General features: G+C 46.2%; 1 protein-coding gene across 2 annotated transcripts in view; it reads right to left on the bottom strand.

Moving 5' to 3' along the window:
- LOC138638852 (DNA (cytosine-5)-methyltransferase 3A) overlaps window positions 1-27,962 on the bottom strand; it is a 254,664-nt gene that overhangs the window by 189,067 nt on the left and 37,635 nt on the right. For both annotated transcript variants that reach the window (XM_069728517.1, XM_069728519.1), the window contains exon 3: window positions 19,322-19,426. In XM_069728517.1, the coding sequence (XP_069584618.1) occupies window positions 19,322-19,426 (105 nt within the window). The remainder of the gene's footprint in view (window positions 1-19,321; window positions 19,427-27,962) is intronic.

Here is a 27,962-nt window from a genome sequence, read left to right as displayed (position 1 = left end):
AATATTGTTCTGCTCCAGGAAGACATCCAGGCCTCTCTTGAACCCCTCGACTGAGTTCGCCATCACCACCTCCTCAGGCAAGCAATTCCAGATTCTCACTGCCCTAACAGTAAAGAATCCTCTTCTATGTTGGTGGAAAAACCTTCTCTCCTCCAGACGCAAAGAATGCCCCCTTGTGCCCGTCACCTTCCTTGGTATAAACAGATCCTCAGCGAGATATTTGTATTGTCCCCTTATATACTTATACATGGTTATTAGATCGCCCCTCAGTCGTCTTTTTTCTAGACTAAATAATCCTAATTTCGCTAATCTATCTGGGTATTGTAGTTCTCCCATCCCCTTTATTAATTTTGTTGCCCTCCTTTGTACTCTCTCTAGTTCCATTATATCCTTCCTGAGCACCGGTGCCCAAAACTGGACACAGTACTCCATGTGCGGTCTAACTAGGGATTTGTACAGAGGCAGTATAATGCTCTCATCATGTGTATCCAGACCTCTTTTAATGCAGTAATAATAAAGTAATACCAGGTAACATAGCACAGGGCACAGGTAATATCAGGTAACAGCACAAGGCACAGGTAATACCAGATAACACAGCACAGGGCACAGGTAATACCAGGTAACATGGCACAGGGCACAAGTAATACCAGGTAACATAGCACAGGACACAGGTAATACCAGGTAACACAGCAACCGCACAGGTAACACCAGGTAACATGGCACAGGTAATACAAGGTAACAGCACAGGACACAGGTAATACCAGGTAACACGGCACCTGCACAGGTAATACCAGGTAACAGCACAGGGCACAGGTAATACCAGGTAACACTGCAACCACACAGTTAACACCAGGTAACAGCACAGGGCACAAGTAATACCAGGTAACACGGCACCTGCACAGGTAATACCAGGTAACAGCACAGGGCACAGGTAATACCAGGTAACACTGCACGCACACAGGTAACACGGCACAGGTAATACCAGGTAACATGGCACAGGGCACAGGTAATACCAGGTAGCACTGCACCCGCACAGGTAATATCAGGTAACACAGCACAGGGCACAGGTAATACAAGGTAACATGGCACAGGACACAGGTAACACCAGGTAACAGCACAAGGCACAAGTAATACCAGGTAACACGGCATCTGCACAGGTAATACCAGGTAACACTGCACCTGCACAGGGAATACCAGGTAACAGCACAGGGCACAGGTAATACCAGGTAACACTGCACCCGCACAGGTAATACCAGGTAACACTGCACCCGCACAGGTAACACCAGGTAACACAGCACAGGTAATACCAGGTAGCACTGCAACCGCACAGGTAATACCAGGTAACAGCACAGGACACAGGTAATACCAGGTAACAGCACAGGACACAGGTAACACCAGGTAACACTGCACCCGCACAGGTAATACAAGGTAACACAGCACAGGTCAAAGGTAATACCAGGTAACATGGCACAGGGCACAGGTAATACCAGGTAGCACTGCACCCGCACAGGTAATACCAGGCAACAGCACCGGACACAGGTAATACCAGGTAACACTGCACCTGCACAGTTAATACCAGGTAACACAGCACAGGTCAAAGGTAATACCAGGTAACATGGCACAGGTAATACCAGGTAGCACTGCACCTGCACAGGTAATACCAGGTAACACAGCACAGGACACAGGTAATACCAGGTAACACTGCACAGGACACAGGTAATACCAGGTAACACTGCACCCGCACAGGTAATACCAGGTAACAGCACAGGACACAGGTAATACCAGGTAACAGCACAGGACACAGGTAATACCAGGTAACATAACACAGGGCACAGGTAATACCAGGTAACAGCACAGGACACAGGTAATACCAGGTAACATAACACAGGGCACAGGTAATACCAGGTAACATAGCACAGGACACAGGTAATACCAGGTAACAGCACAGGGCACAGGTAATACCAGGTAACAGCACAGGGCACAGGTAACACCAGGTAACATGGCACAGGGCACAGGTAATAACAGGTAACAGCACAGGGCACAGGTAATACCAGGTAACATGGCACAGGTAATACCAGGTAACACTGCACCCGCACAGGTAATACCAGGTAACATGGCACAGGTAATACCAGGTAACACTGCACCCGCACAGGTAATACCAGGTAAAAGCACAGGGCACAGGTAATACCAGGTAACAGCACAGGGCACAGGTAATACCAGGTAACATGGCACGGGGAACAGGTAATACCAGGTAATGTAGCACAGGACACAGGTAATACCAGGTAACATAGCACAGGGCACAGGTAATACCAGGTAAGACTGCACACGCACAGGTAACACGGCACAGGTAATACCAGGTAGCACTGCACTCGCACAGATAATACCATGTAACACAGCACAGGGCACAGGTAATACCAGGTAACATGGCACAGGTAATACCAGGTAACACTGCACCCGCACAGGTAATACCAGGTAACATGGCACAGGTAATACCAGGTAACACTGCACCCGCACAGGTAATACCAGGTAAAAGCACAGGGCACAGGTAATACCAGGTAACAGCACAGGGCACAGGTAATACCAGGTAACATGGCACGGGGAACAGGTAATACCAGGTAATGTAGCACAGGACACAGGTAATACCAGGTAACATAGCACAGGGCACAGGTAATACCAGGTAACATAGCACAGGGCACAGGTAATACCAGGTAACAGCACAGGGCACAGGTAATACCAGGTAACATAGCACAGGGCACAGGTAATACCAGGTAACGGCACAGGGCACAGGTAATACCAGGTAACATGGCACAGCACACGGATAATACCAGGTAACACTGCAACCGCACAGGTAACACCAGGTAACAGCACAGGGCACAGGTAATACCAGGTAACACGGCACCTGCACAGGTAATACCAGGTAACACAGCACAGGTCACAGGTAATACCAGGTAACATGGCACAGGGCAGAGGTAATACCAGGTAGCACTGCACCCGCACAGGTAATACCAGGTAACATGGCACAGGGAACAGGTAATACCAGGTAATGTAGCACAGGACACAGGTAATACCAGGTAACATAGCACAGGGCACAGGTAATAGCAGGTAACATAGCACAGGGCACAGGTAATACCAAGTAACATAGCACGGGGCACAGGTAATACCAGGTAACAGCAGAGGGCACAGGTAATACCAGGTAACACGGCACCTGCACAGGTAATACCAGGTAACATGGCACAGGGCACAGGTAATACCAGGTAGCACTGCACCCGCACAGGTAATATCAGGTAACACAGCACAGGGCACAGGTAATACAAGGTAACATGGCACAGGACACAGGTAACACCAGGTAACAGTACAAGGCACAAGTAATACCAGGTAACACGGCATCTGCACAGGTAATACCAGGTAACACTGCACCTGCACAGGGAATACCAGGTAACAGCACAGGGCACAGGTAATACCAGGTAACACTGCACCCGCACAGGTAATACCAGGTAACACTGCACCCGCACAGGTAACACCAGGTAACACAGCACAGGTAATACCAGGTAGCACTGCAACCGCACAGGTAATACCAGGTAACAGCACAGGACACAGGTAATACCAGGTAACAGCACAGGACACAGGTAACACCAGGTAACACTGCACCCGCACAGGTAATACAAGGTAACACAGCACAGGTCAAAGGTAATACCAGGTAACATGGCACAGGGCACAGGTAATACCAGGTAGCACTGCACCCGCACAGGTAATACCAGGCAACAGCACCGGACACAGGTAATACCAGGTAACACTGCACCTGCACAGTTAATACCAGGTAACACAGCACAGGTCAAAGGTAATACCAGGTAACATGGCACAGGTAATACCAGGTAGCACTGCACCTGCACAGGTAATACCAGGTAACACAGCACAGGACACAGGTAATACCAGGTAACACTGCACAGGACACAGGTAATACCAGGTAACACTGCACCCGCACAGGTAATACCAGGTAACAGCACAGGACACAGGTAATACCAGGTAACAGCACAGGACACAGGTAATACCAGGTAACATAACACAGGGCACAGGTAATACCAGGTAACAGCACAGGACACAGGTAATACCAGGTAACATAACACAGGGCACAGGTAATACCAGGTAACATAGCACAGGACACAGGTAATACCAGGTAACAGCACAGGGCACAGGTAATACCAGGTAACAGCACAGGGCACAGGTAATACCAGGTAACATGGCACAGGGCACAGGTAATAACAGGTAACAGCACAGGGCACAGGTAATACCAGGTAACATGGCACAGGTAATACCAGGTAACACTGCACCCGCACAGGTAATACCAGGTAACATGGCACAGGTAATACCAGGTAACACTGCACCCGCACAGGTAATACCAGGTAAAAGCACAGGGCACAGGTAATACCAGGTAACAGCACAGGGCACAGGTAATACCAGGTAACATGGCACGGGGAACAGGTAATACCAGGTAATGTAGCACAGGACACAGGTAATACCAGGTAACATAGCACAGGGCACAGGTAATACCAGGTAACATAGCACAGGGCACAGGTAATACCAGGTAACAGCACAGGGCACAGGTAATACCAGGTAACATAGCACAGGGCACAGGTAATACCAGGTAACGGCACAGGGCACAGGTAATACCAGGTAACATGGCACAGCACACGGATAATACCAGGTAACACTGCAACCGCACAGGTAACACCAGGTAACAGCACAGGGCACAGGTAATACCAGGTAACACGGCACCTGCACAGGTAATACCAGGTAACACAGCACAGGTCACAGGTAATACCAGGTAACATGGCACAGGGCAGAGGTAATACCAGGTAGCACTGCACCCGCACAGGTAATACCAGGTAACATGGCACAGGGAACAGGTAATACCAGGTAATGTAGCACAGGACACAGGTAATACCAGGTAACATAGCACAGGGCACAGGTAATAGCAGGTAACATAGCACAGGGCACAGGTAATACCAAGTAACATAGCACGGGGCACAGGTAATACCAGGTAACAGCAGAGGGCACAGGTAATACCAGGTAACATGGCACAGCACACGGATAATACCAGGTAACACTGCAACCGCACAGGTAACACCAGGTAACAGCACAGGTCACAGGTAATACCAGGTAACACTGCACCCACACAGATAATACCAGGTAACATAGCACAGGACACAGGTAACACCAGGTAACATAGTACAATGGCACAGGTAATACCAGATAACACAGCACAGGGCACAGGTAATACCAGGTAACATGGCACGGGGAACAGATAATACCAGGTAACAGCACAGGACACAGGTAATACCAGGTAACATAGCACAGGACACAGGTAATACCAGGTAACAGCACAGGGCACAGGTAATACCAGGTAACAGCACAAGGCACAGGTAATACCAGGTAACACTGCACCCGCACAGGTAATACCAGGTAACACTGCACCCGCACAGGTAATACCAGGTAACACTGCACCAGCACAGGTAATACCAGGTAACACAGCACAGGGCACAGGTAATACCAGGTAACAGCACAGGGCACAGGTAATACCAGGTAACATAGCACAGGGCACAGGTAATACCAGGTAACATAGCACAGAACACAGGTAATACCAGGTAACATAGCACAGAACACAGGTAATACCAGGTAACATAGCACAGGGCACGGGTTATACCAGGTAACCTAGCACAGGACACAGGTAATACCAGGTAACACAGCACAGGGCACAGGTAATACCAGGTAACAGCACAGGGCACAGGTAATACCAGATAACACTGCACACGAACAGGTAACCCCAGGTAACACGGCACAGGTAATACCAGGTAACATGGCACAGGGCACAGGTAATACTAGGTAGCACTGAACCCGCACAGGTAATACCAGGTAACATAGCACAGGACACAGGTAATACCAGGCAACAGCACAGGGCACAGGTAATACCAGGTAACACAGCACAGGGCACAGGTAATACCAGGTAACAGCACAGGGCACAGGTAATACCAGGTAACACAGCACAGGGCACAGGTAATACCAGGTAACAGCACAGGGCACAGGTAATACCAGGTAACACAGCACAGGGCACAGGTAATACCAGGTAACAGCACAGGGCACAGGTTATACCAGGTAACACAGCAAAGGGCACAGGTAATACCAGGTAACATAGCACAGGGCACTGGTAATACCAGGTAACCTAGCACAGGACACAGGTAGTACCAGGTAACAGCAGAGGGCACAGGTAAAACCAGGTAACAGCACAGGACACAGGTAATACCAGGTAACATAGCACAGGGCACAGGTAATACCAGGTAACACAGCACAGGGCACAGGTAATACCAGGTAATGGCACAGGGCACAGGTAATACCAGGTAACATAGCACAGGGCACAGGTAATACCAGATAACACAGCACAGGGCACAGGTAATACCAGGTAACATGGCACGGGGAACAGGTAATACCAGGTAACAGCACAGGGCACAGGTAATACCAGGTAACATAGCACAGGTAATACCAGGTAACATGGCACAGGGCACAGGTAATACCAGGTAACACAGCACAGGGCACAGGTAATACCAGGTAATGGCACAGGGCACAGGTAATACCAGGTAACATAGCACAGGGCACAGGTAATACCAGATAACACAGCACAGGGCACAGGTAATACCAGGTAACATGGCACGGGGAACAGGTAATACCAGGTAACAGCACAGGGCACAGGTAATACCAGGTAACATAGCACAGGTAATACCAGGTAACATGGCACAGGGCACAGGTAATACCAGGTAACACAGCACAGGGCACAGGTAATACCAGGTAACATGGCACGGGGAACAGGTAATACCAGGTAACAGCACAGGGCACAGGTAATACAAGGTAACATAGCACAGGTAATACCAGGTAACATGGCACAGGGCACAGGTAATACCAGGTAACACAGCACAGGGCACAGGTAATACCAGGTAACATAGCACAGGTAATACCAGGTAACACAGCACAGGGCACAGGTAATACCAGGTAACATGGCACGGGGAACAGGTAATCCTGTAGAATGTAAGCCCGCAAGGGCAGGGTCCTCGCCCCTCTGTATCAGTCCGTCATTGTTAGTTTGTTTACTGTATGTGATATCTGTAACTTGTAAGTAACCCCTTCTCATGTACAGCACCATGGAATCAATGGTGCTATATAAATAAATAATAATAATAATAATAATACCAGGTAACAGCACAGGGCACAGGTAATACCAGGTAACACAGCACAGGGCACAGGTAACACCAGGTAACATAGCACAGGGCACAGGTAATACAAGGTAACATAGCACAGGGCACAGGTAATACTAGGTAGCACTGAACCCGCACAGGTAATACCAGGTAACATAGCACAGGACACAGGTAATACCAGGTAACAGCACAGGGCACAGGTAATACCAGGTAACAGCACAGGGCACAGGTAATACCAGGTAACACAGCACAGGGCACAGGTAATACCAGGTAACAGCACAGGGCACAGGTAATACCAGGTAACACAGCACAGGGCACAGGTAATACCAGGTAACAGCACAGGGCACAGGTAATACCAGGTAACACAGCACAGGGCACAGGTAATACCAGGTAACAGCACAGGGCACAGGTAATACCAGGTAACACAGCACAGGGCACAGGTAATACCAGGTAACACAGCAAAGGGCACAGGTAATACCAGGTAACATAGCACAGGGCACAGGTAATACCAGGTAACCTAGCACAGGGCACAGGTAATACCAGGTAACAGCACAGGGCACAGGTAATACCAGGTAACACAGCACAGGGCACAGGTAATACCAGGTAACAGCACAGGGCACAGGTTATACCAGGTAACACAGCAAAGGGCACAGGTAATACCAGGTAACACAGCAAAGGGCACAGGTAATACCAGGTAACCTAGCACAGGACACAGGTAATACCAGGTAACAGCAGAGGGCACAGGTAAAACCAGGTAACCTAGCACAGGGCACTGGTAATACCAGGTAACACAGCACAGGGCACAGGTAATACCAGGTAACAGCACAGGGCACAGGTAATACCAGGTAACAGCACAGGACACAGGTAATACCAGGTAACATAGCACAGGGCACAGGTAATACCAGGTAACACAGCACAGGGCACAGGTAATACCAGGTAACAGCACAGGGCACAGGAAATACCAGGTAACAGCACAGGACACAGGTAATACCAGGTAACACAGCACAGGAAATACCAGGTAACACAGCACAGGGCACAGGTAATACCAGGTAACATAGCACCGGGCACAGGTAATACCAGGTAACACGGCACAGGTAATACCAGGTAACATAGCACAGGGCACAGGTAATACCAGGTAACACAGCACAGGGCACAGGTAATACCAGGTAATGGCACAGGGCACAGGTAATACCAGGTAATGGCACAGGGCACAGGTAATACCAGGTAACATAGCACAGGGCACAGGTAATACCAGGTAACACAGCACAGGGCACAGGTAATACCAGGTAACATGGCACGGGGAACAGGTAATACCAGGTAACAGCACAGGGCACAGGTAATACCAGGTAACATAGCACAGGTAATACCAGGTAACATGGCACAGGGCACAGGTAATACCAGGTAACACAGCACAGGGCACAGGTAATACCAGGTAATGGCACAGGGCACAGGTAATACCAGGTAACAGCACAGGGCACAGGTAATACCAGGTAACATAGCACAGGTAATACCAGGTAACATGGCACAGGGCACAGGTAATACCAGGTAACATGGCACGGGGAACAGGTAATCCTGTAGAATGTAAGCCCGCAAGGGCAGGGTCCTCGCCCCTCTGTATCAGTCCGTCATTGTTAGTTTGTTTACTGTATGTGATATCTGTAACTTGTATGTAACCCCTTCTCATGTACAGCACCATGGAATCAATGGTGCTATATAAATAAATAATAATAATAATAATACCAGGTAACAGCACAGGGCACAGGTAATACCAGGTAACACAGCACAGGGCACAGGTAACACCAGGTAACATAGCACAGGGCACAGGTAATACCAGGTAACATAGCACAGGGCACAGGTAATACAAGGTAACATAGCACAGGGCACAGGTAATACCAGGTAACATAGCACAGGGCACAGGTAATACAAGGTAACATAGCACAGGGCACAGGTAATACCAGGTAACATAGCACAGGGCACAGGTAATACCAGGTAACATAGCACAGGGCACAGGTAATACCAGGTAACAGCACAGGGCACAGGTAATACCAGGTAACATAGCACAGGGCACAGGTAATACAAGGTAACATAGCACAGGGCACAGGTAATACCAGGTAACATAGCACATGGCACAGGTAATACCAGGTAACACATCACAGGGCACAGGTAATACCAGGTAACAGCACAGGGCACAGGTAATACCAGGTAACATAGCACAGGGCACAGGTAATACAAGGTAACATAGCACAGGGCACAGGTAATACCAGGTAACATAGCACAGGGCACAGGTAATACCAGGTAACACAGCACAGGGCACAGGTAATACCAGGTAACATAGCACAGGGCAATACCAGGTAACATAGCACAGGGCACAGGTAATACAAGGTAACATAGCACAGGGCACAGGTAATACCAGGTAACATGGCACAGGGCACAGGTAATACCAGGTAACATAGCACAGGGCACAGGTAATACCAGGTAACACAGCACAGGGCACAGGTAATACCAGGTAACATAGCACAGGGCAATACCAGGTAACATAGCACAGGGCACAGGTAATACAAGGTAACATAGCACAGGGCACAGGTAATACCAGGTAACATGGCACAGGGCACAGGTAATACCAGGTAACATGGCACAGGGCACAGGTAATACCAGGTAACATAGCACAGGGCACAGGTAATACCAGGTAACATAGCACAGGGCACAGGTAATACCAGGTAACATATCACAGGGCACAGGTAATACAAGGTAACATAGCACAGGGCACAGGTAATACCAGGTAACATATCACAGGGCACAGGTAATACCAGGTAACATGGCACAGGGCACAGGTAATACCAGGTACCATGGCACAGGGCACAGGTAATACCAGGTAACATAGCACAGGGCACAGGTAATACCAGGTAACATGGCACAGGGCACAGGTAATACCAGGTAACATAGCACAGGGCACAGGTAATACCAGGTAACAGCACAGGGCACAGGTAATACCAGGTAACATAGCACAGGGCACAGGTAATACCAGGTAACATGGCACAGGGCACAGGTAATACCAGGTAACACAGCACAGGGCACAGGAAATACCAGGTAACATAGCACAGGGCACAGGTAATACCAGGTAACAGCACAGGGCACAGGTAATACCAGGTAACATAGCACAGGGCACAGGTAATACCAGGTAACAGCACAGGGCACAGGTAATACCAGGTAACAGCACAGGGCACAGGTAATACCGGGTAACAGCACAGGGCACAGGTAATACCAGGTAACAGCACAGGGCACAGGTAATACCAGGTAACAGCACAGGGCACAGGTTATACCAGGTAATCCCAAAAAATTATTATCCTGAATAAATTTGTAAGTTTTTGGAAGCTGGATTTTTTTCTCTTTTTTTGGATTGCTTGCTTACGTGATGACTACACGTTATCCGTGCTTCCCCACAACACATGCCGACAGGTGAGCTGGTATATATTTTTTTCTTTTTTCTGCTATACCAGGTAACGGCACAGGTAGCACAAAATTATCAAGCTGAGATGTTCAGGTAACAACACGGAGCGCAGGTAGCACCAGGTCACAACTCACATGAGTACAAGGCTGGACAGACATGTGTCGGAGATGGTTTAGTGACTCCTGCATTGATTAGGGGGCTGGACACGAGGACCCCGGAGGTCCCTTCCAACTCGCACATTCTAGGATTCTATGATTCTTAAGTACAGATGTCCACACAACACAGTGCGGCTGCTCAGGTTACGCCACCTCTCACAGGTGACACCTTAACCCCTTTACCCCCAAGGGTGGTTTGCACGTTAATGACCGGGCCAATTTTTACAATTCTGACCACTGTCCCTTTATGAGGTTATAACTCTGGAACGCTTCAATGGATCCTGGTGATTCTGACATTGTTTTCTCGTGACATATTGTACTTCATGACAATGGTAAAAATTATTTGATAGTACCTGCGTTTATTTGTGAAAAAAACGGAAATTTGGCAAAAATTATGAAAATTTCGCAATTTTCCAACTTTGAATTTTTATGCAATTAAATCACAGAGATATGTCACACAAAATACTTAATAAGTAACATTTCCCACATGTCTACTTTACATCAGCACAATTTTGGAACCAAAATTTTTTTTTGTTAGGGAGTTATAAGGGTTAAAAGTTGACCAGCAATTTCTCATTTCTACAACACCATTTTATTTTAGGGACCACATCTCATTTGAAGTCATTTTGAGGGGTCTATATGATAGAAAATACCCAAGTGTGACACCATTCTAAAAACTACACCCCTCAAGGTGCTCAAAACCATATTCAAGAAGTTTATTAACCCTTCTGGTGCTTCACAGGAATTTTTTGAATGTTTAAATAAAAATGAACATTTAACTTTTTTTCACAAAAAATTTAATTCAGCTCCAATTTGTTTTATTTTACCAAGGGTAACAGGAGAAAATGGACCCCAAACATTGTTGTACAATTTGTCCTGAGTATGCCAATACCCCACATGTGGGGGTAAACCACTGTTTGGGCGCATGGCAGAGCTCGGAAGCGAAGGAGTGCCATTTGACTTTTCAATGCAAAATTGACTGGAATTGAGATGGGACGCCATGTTTCGTTTGGAGAGCCCCTGATGTGGCTAAACATTGATACCCCCCACAAGTGACACCATTTTGGAAAGTAGACCCCCTAAGGAACTTATCTAGAGGTGTGGTGAGCACTTTGACCCAACAAGTGCTTCACAGAAGTTTATAATGTAGAACCGTAAAAATAAAAAATCATATTTTTTCACAAAAATTATCTTTTCGCCCCCAATTTTTTATTTTCCCAAGGGTAAGAGAAGAAATTGGACCCCAAAAGTTGTTGTATAATTTGTCCTGAGTACGCTGATAGCCCATATGTGGGGGTAAACCACTGTTTGGGCGGATGGGAGAGCTCGGAAGGGAAGGAGCGCCGTTTGACTTTTCAAAGCAAAATTGACAGGAATTGAGATGGGACGCCATGTTGCGTTTGAAGAGCCACTGATGTGCCTAAACATTGAAACCCCCCACAAGTGACACCATTTTGGAAAGTAGACCCCCTAAGGAACTTATCTAGAGGTGTGGTGAGCACTTTGACCCACCAAGTGCTTCACAGAAGTTTATAATGCAGAGCCGTAAAAATAAAACAAAATTTTTTTCCCACAAAAATTATTTTTTTAGCCCCCAGTTTTGTATTTTCCTGAGGGTAACAGAAGAAATTGGACCCCAAAATTTGTTGCCCAATTTTTCCTGAGTGCGATGATACACCATATGTGGGGGGAACCACTGTTTGGGCACATGGGAGGGCTCAGAAGGGAAGGAGTGCCATTTGAATGCAGACTTAGATGGAATGGTCTGCAGGTGTCACATTGCGTTTGCAGAGCCCCTAATGTACCTAAACAGTAGAAACCCCCCACAAGTGACACCATTTTGGAAAGTAGACCCCCTTAGGAACTTATCTAGAGGTGTGGTGAGCACTTTGACCCACCAAGGGCTTCACAGAAGTTTATAATGGAGAGCCGTAAAAATAAAACAAAAATTTTTTCCCACAAAAATTATTTTTTAGCCCCCAGTTTTGTATTTTCCCGAGGGTAACAGGAGAAATTCGACCCCACAATTTGTTGTCCAATTTGTCCTGAGTGCGCTGATACCCCATATGTGGGGGGTAACCACTGTTTGGGCGCATGGGAGGGCTCGGAAGGGAAGGAGCTCCATTTGGAATGCAGACTTAGATGGAATGGTCTGCAGGTGTCACATTGCATTTGCAGAGCCCCTAATGTACCTAAACAGCAGAAACCTCCCACAAGTGACACCATTTTGGAAACTAGACCCCCTAAGGAACTCATCTAGATGTGTTGTGATAGCTTTGAACCCCCAAGTGTTTCACTACAGTTTGTAACGCAGAGCCGTGAAAATTAAAAAAAAAAATCTTTCCCCCCAAAATTATTTTTTAGCCCCCAGTTTTGTATTTTCCCGAGGGTAAGAGGAGAAATTCGACCACAAAAGTTGTTGTCCAATTTGTCCTGAGTACGCTGATACCCCGTATGTTGGGGGAAACCACCGTTTGAGCGCATGGCAGAGCTCGGAAGGGAAGGAGCGCCATTTGGAATGCAGACTTAGATGGAATGGTCTGCAGACGTCACATTGCGTTTGCAGAACCCCTAATGTACCTAAACAGTAGAAACCCCCCACAAGTGACCCCATATTGGAAACTAGACCCCCCAGGGAACTAATCTAGATGTGTTGTGAGAACTTTGAACCCCCAAGTGTTTCACTACAGTTTATAACGCAGAGCCGTGAAAATAAAAAATCTTTTTTTTTCCCACAAAAAATATGTTTTAGCCCCGAGTTTTGTATTTTCCCAAGGGTAGCAGGAGAAATTGGACCCCAAAAGTTGTTGTCCTATTTGTCCTGAGTATGCTGATACCCCATATGTTGGGGTAAACCCCTGTTTGGGCACACGGGAGAGCTCGGAAGGGAAGAAGCACTGTTTTACTTTTTCAACGCAGAATTGGCTGGAATTGAGATCGGACGCCATGTCGCGTTTGGAGAGCCCCTGATGTGTCTAAACAGTGGAAACCCCCCAATTATAACTGAAACCTTAATCCAAACACACCCCTAACCCTAATTCCAACGGTAACCCTAACCACACCTCTAACCCTGACACAGCCCTAACCCCAATCCCAACCCTATTCCCAACCGTAAATGTAATCTAAACCCTAACTGTAACTTTAGCCCCAACCCAAACTGTAGCCCTAGCCCTAACCCTAGCCCTAACCCTAATCCTAACCCTAGTCCTAACCCTAGCCCTAACCCTAGCCCTAGCCCTAACCCTAATCCTAACCCTAGTCCTAACCCTAGCCCTAACCCTAGCCCTAACCCTAGCCCTAACCCTAGCCCTAACCCTAGCCCTAACCCTAACCCTAGCCCTAACCCTAGCCCTAACCCTAGCCCTAACCCTAGCCCTAACCCTAACCCTAGCCCTAACCCTAGCTCTAACCCTAACCCTAACCCTAGCCCTAGCCCTAACCCTAACCCTAGCCCTAGCCCTAACCCTAGCCCTAACCCTAGCCCTAACTCTAACCCTAGCCCTAATGGGAAAATGGAAATAAATACATTTTTTTAATTTTTCCCTAACTAAAGGGGTAATGAAGGGGGGTTTGATTTACTTTTATAGCGGGTTTTTTAGCGGATTTTTATGATTGGCAGCCGTCACACACTGAAAGACGCTTTTTATTGCAAAAAATATTTTTTGCGTTACCACATTTTGAGAGCTATAATTTTTCTATATTTTGGTCCACAGAGTCATGTGAGGTCTTGTTTTTTGCGGGACGAGTTGATGTTTTTATTGGTAACATTTTCGGGCACGTGACATTTTTTGATCGCTTTTTATTCCGATTTTTGTGAGGCAGAATGACCAAAAACCAGCTATTCATGAATTTCTTTTGGGGGAGGCGTTTATACCGTTCCGCGTTTGGTAAAATTGATGAAGCAGTTTTATTCTTCGGGTCAGTACGATTACAGCGACACCTCATTTATATCATTTTTTTATGTTTTGGCGCTTTTATACGATAAAAACTATTTTATAGAAAAAATAATTATTTTGGCATCGCTTTATTCTCAGGACTATAACTTTTTTATTTTTTTGCTGATGATGCTGTATGGCGGCTCGTTTTTTGTGGGACAAGATGACGTTTTCAGCGGTACCATGGTTAGTTATATCTGTCTTTTTGATCGCGTGTTATTCCACTTTTTGTTCGGCGGTATGATAATAAAGCGTTGTTTTTTGCCTCGTTTTTTTTTTTTTTTTCTTACGGTGTTTACTGAAGGGGTTAACTAGTGGGCCAGTTTTATAGGTCGGGCCGTTACGGACGCGGCGATACTAAATATGTGTACTTTTATTGTTTTTTTTTTTTTATTTAGATAAAGAAATGTATTTATGGGAATAATATTTTTATTTTTTTTTTCATTATTTTGGAATATTTTTTTTTATTTTTTTTTACACATTTGAAATTTTTTTTTTTTACTTTTTTACTTTGTCCCAGGGGGGGACATCACAGATCAGTGATCTGACAGTTTGCACAGCACTCTGTCATATCACTGATCTGACATGCAGCGCTGCAGCCTTCACAGTGCCTGCTCTGAGCAGGCTCTGTGAAGCCACCTCCCTCCCTGCAGGACCCGGATCCGCGGCCATCTTGGATCCGGGGCTGGAGGGAGCAGGGAGGGAGGTGAGACCCTCGCAGCAACGCGATCACATCGCGTTGCTCCGGGGGGCTCAGGGAAGCCCGCAGGGAGCCCCCTCCCTGCGCGGTGCTTCCCTGTACCGCCGGCACATCGCGATCATCTTTGATCGCGGTGTGCCGGGGGTTAATGTGCCGGGGGCGGTCCGTGAGCAGGTGATGGACAGTATGGCACAGGGGAGCAGGTGATGGACAGCATGGCAAAAGAGGGCAGGTGATGGACAGCATGGCACAGGGGAGCAGGTGATGGACAGCATGGCACAGGGGAGCAGGTCATGGACAGCATGGCACAGGGGAGCAGGTGATGGACAGCATGGCACAGGAGGGCAGGTGATGGACAGCATGGCACAGGAGGGCAGGTGATGGACAGCATGGCACAGGAGGGCAGGTGATGGACAGCATGGCAAAAGAGTGCAGGTGATGGACAGCATGGCACAGGAGGGCAAGTGATGGACAGCATGGCACAGGTGTGCAGGTGATGGACAGCATGGCACAGGAGGGCAGGTGATGGACAGAATGGCAAAAGAGTGCAGGTGATGGACAGCATGGCACAGGAGGGCTGGTGATGGACAGCATGGCAAAAGAGGGCAGGTGATGGACAGCATGGCAAAAGAGGGCAGGTGATGGACAGCATGGCACAGGAGGGCAGGTGATGGACAGCATGGCACAGGAGGGCAGGTGATGGACAGCATGGCACAGGAGGGCAGGTGATGGACAGCATGGCAAAAGAGGGCAGGTGATGGACAGCATGGCAAAAGAGGGCTGGTGATGGACAGCATGGCAAAAGAGGGCTGGTGATGGACAGCATGGCACAGGAGGGCAGGTGATGGACAGCATGGCACAGGAGAGCAGGTGATGGACAGGATGGCAAAAGATGGTAGGTGATGGACAGCATGGAACAGGAGGGCAGGTGATGGACAGCATGGCACAGGTGTGCAGGTGATGGACAGCATGGCACAGGAGGGCAGGTGATGGACAGCATGGCACAGGAGGTCAGGTGATGGACAGCATAGCACAGGTGGGCAGGTTATGGACAGCATGGCACAGGTGTGCAGGTGATGGACAGCATGGAAAAAGAGGGCAGGTTGATGGACAGCATGGCACGGGAGGGCAGGTGATGGACAGCATGGCACAGGTGTGCAGGTGATGAACAGCATGGCACAGGAGGGCAGGTGATGGACAGCATGGCACAGGAGGGCAGGTGATGGACAGCATGGCACAGGAGGGCAGGTGATGGACAGCATGGCACAGGTGTGCAGATCACACATGACACAGGAGGGCAGGTGACGCAGCACGGCACAAGAGGGCAGGTGATGGACAGCATGGCACAGGTGTGCAGGTGATGGACAGCATGGCACAGGTGTGCAGGTGATGGACAGCATGGCACAGGTGTGCAGGTGAAGGACAGCATGGCACAGGTGTGCAGGTGATGGACAGCATGGCACAGGGGAGCAGGTGATGGACAGTATGGCACAGGGGAGCAGGTGATGGACAGCATGGCACAGGGGAGCAGGTGATGGACAGCATGGCAAAAGAGGGCAGGTGATGGACAGCATGGCACAGGGGAGCAGGTGATGGACAGCATGGCACAGGGGAGCAGGTGATGGACAGCATGGCAAAAGAGGGCAGGTGATGGACAGCATGGCACAGGGGAGCAGGTGATGGACAGCATGGCACAGGGGAGCAGGTCATGGACAGCATGGCACAGGGGAGCAGGTGATGGACAGCATGGCACAGGAGGGCAGGTGATGGACAGCATGGCACAGGAGGGCAGGTGATGGACAGAATGGCAAAAGAGTGCAGGTGATGGACAGCATGGCACAGGAGGGCAAGTAATGGACAGCATGGCACAGGAGGGCAGGTGATGGACAGCATGGCACAGGAGGGCAGGTGATGGACAGCATGGCACAGGAGGGCAGGTGATGGACAGCATGGCACAGGAGGGCAGGTGATGGACAGCATGGCAAAAGAGGGCAGGTGATGGACAGCATGGCACAGGAGGGCAGGTGATGGACAGCATGGCACAGGAGGGCAGGTGATGGACAGCATGGCACAGGAGGGCAGGTGATGGACAGCATGGCACAGGAGAGCAGGTGATGGACAGGATGGCAAAAGATGGTAGGTGATGGACAGCATGGAACAGGAGGGCAGGTGATGGACAGCATGGCACAGGAGGTCAGGTGATGGACAGCATGGCAAAAGAGGGCAGGTGATAAACAGCATGTCACAGGAGGGCAGGTGATGGACAGCATGGCACAGGTGTGCAGGTGATGGACAGCATGGCACAGGTGTGCAGGTGATGGACAGCATGGCACAGGAGGGCAGGTGATGGACAGCATGGCACAGGAGGGCAGGTGATGGACAGCATGGCACAGGAGGGCAGGTGATGGACAGCATAGCACAGGTGGGCAGGTTATGGACAGCATGGCACAGGTGTGCAGGTGATGGACAGCATGGAAAAAGAGGGCAGGTTGATGGACAGCATGGCACGGGAGGGCAGGTGATGGACAGCATGGCACAGGTGTGCAGGTGATGAACAGCATGGCACAGGAGGGCAGGTGATGAACAGCATGGCACAGGAGGGCAGGTGATGGACAGCATGGCACAGGAGGGCAGGTGATGGACAGCATGGCACAGGTGTGCAGATCACACATGACACAGGAGGGCAGGTGACGCAGCACGGCACAAGAGGGCAGGTGATGGACAGCATGGCACAGGTGTGCAGGTGATGGACAGCATGGCACAGGTGTGCAGGTGATGGACAGCATGGCACAGGTGTGCAGGTGAAGGACAGCATGGCACAGGTGTGCAGGTGAAGGACAGCATGGCACAGGTGTGCAGGTGATGGACAGCATGGCACAAGTGTGCAGGTGAAGGACAGCATGGCACAGATGTGCAGGTGATGGACAGCATGGCACAGGAGGGCAGGTGATGGACAGCATGGCACAGGTGTGCAGGTGATGGACAGCATGGCACAGGTGTGCAGGTGATGGACAGCATGGCACAGGTGTGCAGGTGAAGGACAGCATGGCACAGGTGTGCAGGTGATGGACAGCATGGCACAGGTGTGCAGGTGATGGACAGCATGGCACAGGTGTGCAGGTGATGGACAGCATGGCACAGGAGGGCAGGTGATGGACAGCATGGCACAGGTGTGCAGGTGATGGACAGCATGGCACAGGTGTGCAGATCCCACATGACACAGGAGGGCAGGTGACGCAGCACGGCACAGGAGGGCAGGTGATGGACAGCATGGCACAGGAGGGCAGGTGACGCAGCACGGCACGGGGGTGCAGGCGACGCACGGCAGTGGAGTTAAGGTAACACCTGGTAGTAGCACAGGTAACTGTGTGCAGGTAATACCGTATAGCACAGAGCTGGTGTGCAGGCAACCAAGGTAACACCAGGTAAGCAGCCAGGAGTGGATGGAATAGCGGCTGCACTGCATAAATCATGAGGACAGCGCTGCTGGAAAGTTCATAAACTTCTTCTTGGAACAGAAACTATGTCAGTGCAGCCGCTGCGCGGACATGACCCCACTACGATTAATAATGCATCCAGCGTCATCTCCTGCACAGAAGGACGGCACTATAATACAGCACCATGGTGCACACAGGACATGGCCAGACACAGGTGGTGACAAATACATCCAGATGTAACGACTGTGCTGAAAAAAAACCGCAGCTCAACGGCCAGGTCTGACTCTGAACACACCGACACTGAAAAACCATCAAAAGACTAAAAATAAACAAGGTTTATAGTTCTTATACCACTGAGGAATCACCCAGGTCCAGGTAACGAGGGAACTCGGACTTCTTACTAACCGCTTCATGTTTACGCCTTCTGCCTGGACGCCCGATCTTCTTCATGGACCCCCCAAGATCTTGCCTGTCCTCCTTGCTCTTCTGTTCCTTAACATCATCTTCTGCCTAGAGGAAAAAAATAAAAGCATCAACTAAAATCCAGAGGAGGACACTCACTGGGGAGCAGTATTATAGCAGTTATATTCTTGTATATAGAGGCAGTATTATAGTAGTTATATTCTTGTATATAGAGGCAGTATTATAGTAGTTATATTCTTCTATATAGAGGCAGTATTATAGTAGTTATATTCTTGTATATAGAGGCAGTATTATAGTAGTTATATTCTTGTATATAGAGGCAGTATTATAGTAGTTATATTCTTGTATATAGAGGCAGTATTATAGTAGTTATATTCTTGTATATAGAGGCAGTATTATAGTAGTTATATTCTTGTATATAGAGGCAGTATTATAGTAGTTATATTCTTGTACATAGGAGCAGTATTATAGTAGTTATATTCTTGTATATAGAGGCAGTATTATAGTAGTTATATTCTTGTACATAGGAGCAGTATTATACTACTTATATTCTTGTACATAGGGGCAGTATTATAGTAGTTATATTCTTGTACATAGGAGCAGTATTATAGTAGTTATATTCTTGTACATAGGGGCAGTATTATAGTAGTTATATTCCTGTACATAGGAGCAGTATTATAGTAGTTATATTCTTGTACATAGGAGCAGTATTATAATAGTTATATTCTGGTACATAGGAGCAGTATTATAGTAGTTATATTCCTATACATAGGAGCAGTATTATAGTAGTTATATTCTTGTACATAGGGGCAGTATTATAGTAGTTATATTCTTGTACATAGGAGCAGTATTATAGCAGTTATATTCCTATACATAGGAGCAGTATTATAGTAGCTATATTTTTGTACATAGGGGCAGTATTATAGTAGTTATATTCTTGTATATAGGAGCAGTATTATAGTAGTTATATTCTTGTACATAGGAGCAGTATTATAGTAGTTATATTCTTGTACATAGGAGCAGTATTATAGTAGTTATATTCTTGTACATAGGAGCAGTATTATAGTAGTTATATTCTTGTATATAGGAGCAGTATTATAGTAGTTATATTCTTGTACATAGGGGCAGTATTATAGCAGTTATATTCCTATACATAGGAGCAGTATTATAGTAGTTATATTCTTGTACATAGGAGCAGTATTATAATAGTTATATTCTTGTATATAGGAGCAGTATTATAGTAGTTATATTCTTGTACATAGGGGCAGTATTATAATACTTATATTCTTGTACATAGGGGCAGTATTATAGTAGTTATATTCTTGTACATAGGAGCAGTATTATAGCAGTTATATTCCTATACATAGGAGCAGTATTATAGTAGTTATATTCTTGTACATAGGAGCAGTATTATAGCAGTTATATTCTTGTATATAGGAGCAGTATTATAGTAGTTATATTCTTGTACATAGGGGCAGTATTATAGTACTTATATTCTTGTACATAGGGGCAGTATTATAGCAGTTATATTCCTATACATAGGAGCAGTATTATAGTAGTTATATTCTTGTACATAGGGAGCAGTATTATAGTAGTTATATTCTTGTACATAGGGAGCAGTATTATAGTAGTTATATTCTTGTACATAGGGGCAGTATTATAGTAGTTATATTCTTGTACATAGGAGCAGTATTATAGTAGTTATATTCTTGTACATAGGAGCAGTATTATAGTAGTTATATTCTTGTACATAGGAGCAGTATTATAGTAGTTATATTCTTGTGCATAGGAGCAGTATTATAGCAGCTATATTCTTGTGCATAGGAGCAGTATTATAGTAGTTATATTCTTGTACATAGGAGCAGTATTATAGTAGTTATATTCTTGTACATAGGGGGCAGTATTATAGTAGTTATATTCTTGTACATAGGAGCAGTATTATAGTAGTTATATTCTAGTACATAGGAGCAGTATTATAGTAGTTATATTCTTGTTCATAGGAGCAGTATTATAGTAGTTATATTTTTGCACGTAGGGGCAGTATTATAGTAGTTATATTGTTGTACATAGGGGCAGTATTATAGTAGTTATATTCTTGTACATAGGAGCAGTATTATAGTAGTTATATTCTTGTACATAGGGGCAGTATTATAGTAGTTATATTTTTGCACGTAGGGGCAGTATTATAGTAGTTATATTTTTGCACGTAGGGGCAGTATTATAGTAGTTATATTTTTGTACATAGGAGCAGTATTATAGCAGTTATATTCCTATACATAGGAGCAGTATTATAGTAGTTATATTCTTGTACATAGGAGCAGTATTATAGTAGTTATATTCTTGTATATGGGGCAGTATTATAGTAGTTATATTCTTGTACATAGGAGCAGTATTATAGTAGCTATATTTTTGTACATAGGGGCAGTATTATAGTAGTTATATTCTTGTACATAGGAGCAGTATTATAGTAGTTATATTCCTGTACATAGGAGCAGTATTATAGTAGTTATATTCTTGTACATAGGAGCAGTATTATAGTAGTTATATTCTTGTGCATAGGAGCAGTATTATAGCAGCTATATTCTTGTACATAGGAGCAGTATTATAGTAGTTATATTCTTGTACATAGGAGCAGTATTATAGTAGTTATATTCTTGTATATAGGGGCAGTACTATAGTAGTTATATTCTTGTACAAAGGGGCAGTATTATAGTAGTTATATTCTTGTACATAGAGGCAGTATTATAGTAGTTATATCCTTGCACATAGGAGCAGTATTACAGTAGTTATATTCTTGTACATAGGGGCAGTATTATAGTAGTTATATCCTTGCACATAGGAGCAGTATTACAGTAGTTATATTCTTGTACATAGGGGCAGTATTATAGTAGTTATATCCTTGCACATAGGAGCAGTATTACAGTAGTTATATTCTTGTACATTGGGGCAGTATTATAGTAGTTATATTCTTCTACATAGGGGCAGTATTATAGTAGTTATATTCTTGTACATAGGAGCAGTATTATAGTAGTTATATTCTTGTACATAGGAGCAGTATTATAGTAGTTATATTCCTGTACATAGGGAGCAGTATTATAGTAGTTATATTCTTGGACATAGGAGCAGTATTATAGTAGTTATATTCTTGTACATAGGGAGCAGTATTATAGTAGTTATATTCTTGTACATAGGGGCAGTATTATAGTAGTTATATTCTTGTACATAGGAGCAGTATTATAGTAGCTATATTCCTGTACATAGGGAGCAGTATTATAGTAGTTATATTCTTGGACATAGGAGCAGTATTATAGTAGTTATATTCTTGTACATAGGGAGCAGTATTATAGTAGTTATATTCTTGTACATAGGAGCAGTATTATAGTAGTTATATTCTTGTACATAGGAGCAGTATTATAGTAGTTATATTCTTGTACATAGGAGCAGTATTATAGTAGTTATATTCTTGTACATAGGAGCAGTATTATAGTAGTTATATTTTTGCATGTAGGGGCAGTATTATAGTAGTTATATTTTTGCACGTAGGGGCAGTATTATAGTAGTTATATTCTAGTACATAGGAGCAGTATTATAGTAGTTATATTCTTGTACATAGGGGCAGTATTATAGTAGTTATATCCTTGCACATAGGAGCAGTATTACAGTAGTTATATTCTTGTACATTGGGGCAGTATTATAGTAGTTATATTCTTCTACATAGGGGCAGTATTATAGTAGTTATATTCTTGTACATAGGAGCAGTATTATAGTAGTTATATTCTTGTACATAGGGGGCAGTATTATAGTAGTTATATTCTTGTACATAGGAGCAGTATTATAGTAGTTATATTCTTGTACATAGGAGCAGTATTATAGTAGTTATATTCTTGTACATAGGAGCAGTATTATAGTAGTTATATTCCTGTACATAGGGAGCAGTATTATAGTAGTTATATTCTTGGACATAGGAGCAGTATTATAGTAGTTATATTCTTGTACATAGGGAGCAGTATTATAGTAGTTATATTCTTGTACATAGGAGCAGTATTATAGTAGTTATATTCTTGTACATAGGAGCAGTATTATAGTAGTTATATTGTTGTACATAGGAGCAGTATTATAGTAGTTATATTCTTGTACATAGGAGCAGTATTATAGTAGTTATATTTTTGCATGTAGGGGCAGTATTATAGTAGTTATATTTTTGCACGTAGGGGCAGTATTATAGTAGTTATATTCTAGTACATAGGAGCAGTATTATAGTAGTTATATTCTTGTTCATAGGAGCAGTATTATAGTAGTTATATTTTTGCACGTAGGGGCAGTATTATAGTAGTTATATTCTTGTTCATAGGAGCAGTATTATAGTAGTTATATTCTTGTACATAGGAGCAGTATTATAGTAGTTATATTGTTGTACATAGGGGCAGTATTATAGTAGTTATATTCTTGTACATAGGAGCAGTATTATAGTAGTTATATTCTTGTACATAGGGGCAGTATTATAGTAGTTATATTTTTGCACGTAGGGGCAGTATTATAGTAGTTATATTTTTGCACGTAGGGGCAGTATTATAGTAGTTATATTTTTGCACGTAGGGGCAGTATTATAGTAGTTATATTTTTGCACGTAGGGGCAGTATTATAGTAGTTATATTTTTGCACGTAGGGGCTTCCAGTCACATTTCTATCGGGCCTGAAGTCACATTCAGAGCTGCTTTCACAATTCTCCACTCTGCCCTCAGTTTTGCAGGGACGGTGGACTGTGCAGCTCCCGTTTTTCCTCTGTAGCACTCAGCGGCTCCTCTCCTGCCCCGATACTTCGGGCTCAGATTCCTGGCCCTCCTCTCTTCCTCCTCTCTCACACACCATCTGCTCTCTGACCACCGTATCTTCTCAACTACTTCTTAGAATTGATCTGCCCTGTTGTCAATCTTTGTATAAATCAGCAGTACAATATGTCTGCATTGTGTCTTATCGGACACGTTGGCCTCTTCCCCAATTATAAGACACTTCTTCCTACTGATTTCTCTAACCACTCTGTTATTGCTGGCACCGGGCACGGAGATGGAGAACACCATCTAACCAGGGCAATATGATGATGCCGGCCCTCAAAGGTCGCATAATAGTCAGGGCGCTGATGGTGTCCATCGTGCGCACCAATCCACACTTCCCTCTGATCCCACTAACCACCATTAAATCCTCCCCGCACACCTCTACGTTCCCCCCATTACTCGCTGCTCCTCTTCGGTTTCGTTCTGTACTTAGCGGGATGTGAGCAGATTGTGATGCTCTCTACACTTCACCAGTGACCACCAGTGACCTGGCCCCACCAGCGCCCTACATGCCCACACCATAACCGAGACTCTGCCGTAGTGCAGGTCATCAGCCCATACTTTTCTTCATACATCTCCCCTGCCATCACAAGGGTGCATGAGAAACAAATCAGAAAACAAAAACCCAGTGAGCGGACAAATGAACCATCTTGTCCGATGTGATGAAGAAGAAAACTATTGGTGAGCACTACAAGAGGAAAAGGCTCGGGGGCGCGGATGATGACATCTGAACCATCCACCCCATGGAACCGGTTACACACAGTCTGGGGGAGCTTGGTGTATGAAAGTTGGCCAAGCACGTTGACTTTGGCAGCACCTGAAGACCATCTGGAGGACTCTGGAGCACGTTCAGCGCGTGCACCACAAACTCCACTCATTGGCTATTAGTTGGAGAGAGAGGCTCTCGTAAACAACATGGCTATTGGTGTGCGTCTCTGGAGTCAAAGTCCTAGCAGTCGGACCACCACATGGAACCGGTCACAAACAGTCTGGGGGAGCCGGGTGTATGAAAGCTGGCCAAGCTGACTTTGGCGAGACCTGACAACCATCTGGAGACCTCTGGAGCAATGGTTCAACGCATGCACCACCACTCCACTCATTGGCTATTAGTTGGAGAGAGAGGCTCTCGTAAACAACATGGCTATTGGTGTGCGTCTCTGGAGTCAAAGTCCTAGCAGTGGGACCACCACATGGAACCGGTCACAAACAGTCTGGGGAGCCGGGTGTATGAAAGCTGGCCAAGCTGACTTTGGCGAGACCTGACAACCATCTGGAGGCCTCTGGAGCAATGGTTCAACGCATGCACCACCACTCCACTCATTGGCTATTAGTTGGAGAGAGAGGCTCTCGTAAACAACATGGCTATTGGTGTGCGTCTCTGGAGTCAAAGTCCTAGCAGTCGGACCACCACATGGAACCGGTCACAAACAGTCTGGGGGAGCCGGGTGTATGAAAGCTGGCCAAGCTGACTTTGGCGAGACCTGACAACCATCTGGAGGCCTCTGGAGCAATGGTTCAACGCATGCACCACCACTCCACTCATTGGATGGACAGAGAAGCTCTTGTACACATGGCTATTGGTGGGCGTCTTATCACTGATCCTATGGTGGGCCATCTCCCTTAATGCAATATTTTGTAAAACACCCCTGAATTAAAGCTGCAGTCACATCTCCGATACTTTGAGTTATACAGTAAGATGTCCATCCTGCAGCCTATCTTGCTCAGTCTGCTTCGCCATGTGGGAGGCAAGCAGGGTGTTTCGCACTCGTACACACTCACTTCCAGCTATCGTCCATGCCTGCCTGGCCTCCACCCTCACACATTTCCCATTTCCACGGAGGCCTCTCTGTTCTCTCACACTCCACTTCTACTTTTGGCTCTTCACCAGATAAATCTCTGCGGCACTGTGGAGTCAAATCAGGTAACAAAAGCCCCTGAGAGGCCAAAGGAAACCATCGTGCAGCTCGTATAACAGCCAACTCCAAGAGCAGCGCTCATGTATCAGGAAGAAAAGCGCCAGCTGCAATCCCTACCGTGTACAGAAGAGCATGCAGAGACTGACAGAAGAGTGCAGAGAATGCAGAGAATACAGAGGACAGAAGCGGCAACTCCAGAGAAAAGCAGATTTACCACCCAATAGTGCACGCATGCATGGAGACTTCTGAGCCGCTGGAATAAGGTGGAACCAATAACTGTCTTTGTTATTATTCTGACGTCTCACGTTCCAGAACTATAGTGGAGAACAGAAGGAACCGAGACAGAACCGTAGAGAAACCGGGAGAGAACAGAAGGAAGAGAGACAGAACCATAGAGAAACCAGGAGAGAACAGAAGGAACAGAGACAGAACCATAGAGAAATCAGGAGAACAGAAGGAACCGAGACAGAACCGTAGAGAAACCGGGAGAACAGAAGGAACCGAGACAGAACCATAGAGAAACCAGGAGAACAGAAGGAAGAGAGACAGAACCATAGAGAAACCAGGAGAGAACAGAAGGAACAGAGACAGAACCATAGAGAAACCAGGAGAACAGAAGGAACAGAGACTGAACCATAGAGAAACCAGGAGAACAGAAGGTAGACAGAACCATAGAGAAACCAGGAGAGAACAGAAGGTAGACAGAACCATAGAGAAACCTGGAGAGAACAGAAGGAACAAAAATAGAACCATAGAGAAATGAGGTCAGAGCAGAAGGAAGAGAGACAGAACCATAGAGAAACCAGGAGAGAACAGAAGAATTGGAAACAGCACCATAGAGAAACCAGGACAGAACAGAAGGAACAGAGACAGAACATAGAGAAACCAGGAGAGGAAAGAAGGAACAGAGACAGAACAATAGAGAAACCAGGAGACGGAAGAGAGACAGAACCATAGAGAAACCAAGAGAGAACAGAAGGAACAGAGACAGAACCATAGGGAAACCAGAATAAAAAAGAAGGACCAGAGACAGAACCATAGAGCGTAGACAGATGAGAGTACACAGAGAATGGTGTAGTCTAAGGACAGTAATAAGAGGAGCTCCCACTAGATTACTTTTCCCCAGTTAGAAGACCCCTTACACTGAGGAGTGATTCTTGCTGCGAGTCTGTAAGACGGGCCGGCGGTATAAAATAACTGTGGACCGAGGTGACCCGCTCGGTGCACAAGCCGCCTTTATTCTCCAGCTTATAGCAGCATTGGCTGGTGACGAGTAGATATCTGGATATCGGAAAACACATGTGATGGTTAAAGGAACGGGTGTACGGGACTGGTGAGCCCCGTGGTGAGTCTGGCAGCGGTGTCACACATCTGGCGTCTCCTCCACCCACCGCCGCCTCCTATACTTGTATTTACATTTTTCCCTTTACTGTAACTGCTCGAGGGCCAGGAGAAAGCCTGATGGCACAAATTAAGACGCCATCAATAGGAGAGAACAAGTGAGCGGTGTCTGTGCCACCCTCATATTGAGCACACGAGCATGGCTTCCATATAGTTTCTAAATTAGGGCTATGGAAGAGGAGCTAATACTCTACTGCACACCTTTGCACCTTTGCTGTAGACCCCCCGCTGTGAAGTGGTCAGCACGAATAGTAAATAGCAGCGTCATACGGTGACACTTCTCTGTCCCTCTGTAAACAGGTCCATCCACGTCAAAGAACCACACAGAGCGATGGCTTAGGCTGGACGGTGCCGGATACCAGACATGAATATTGGGCTTTTAGTGAGCGGAGTAGGCTCTATAGTTATGGGAGACAGATTTTCGGTATAATGGTGCAGTGCTGATCACGACACATTCGCTTGCATTGCTGTGTG

This window comes from Ranitomeya imitator, chromosome 5 (assembly GCF_032444005.1).
Source record: "Ranitomeya imitator isolate aRanImi1 chromosome 5, aRanImi1.pri, whole genome shotgun sequence".
Lineage (NCBI taxonomy): Eukaryota > Metazoa > Chordata > Amphibia > Anura > Dendrobatidae > Ranitomeya > Ranitomeya imitator.
This window is presented reverse-complemented; position numbering and strand designations above follow the sequence as displayed.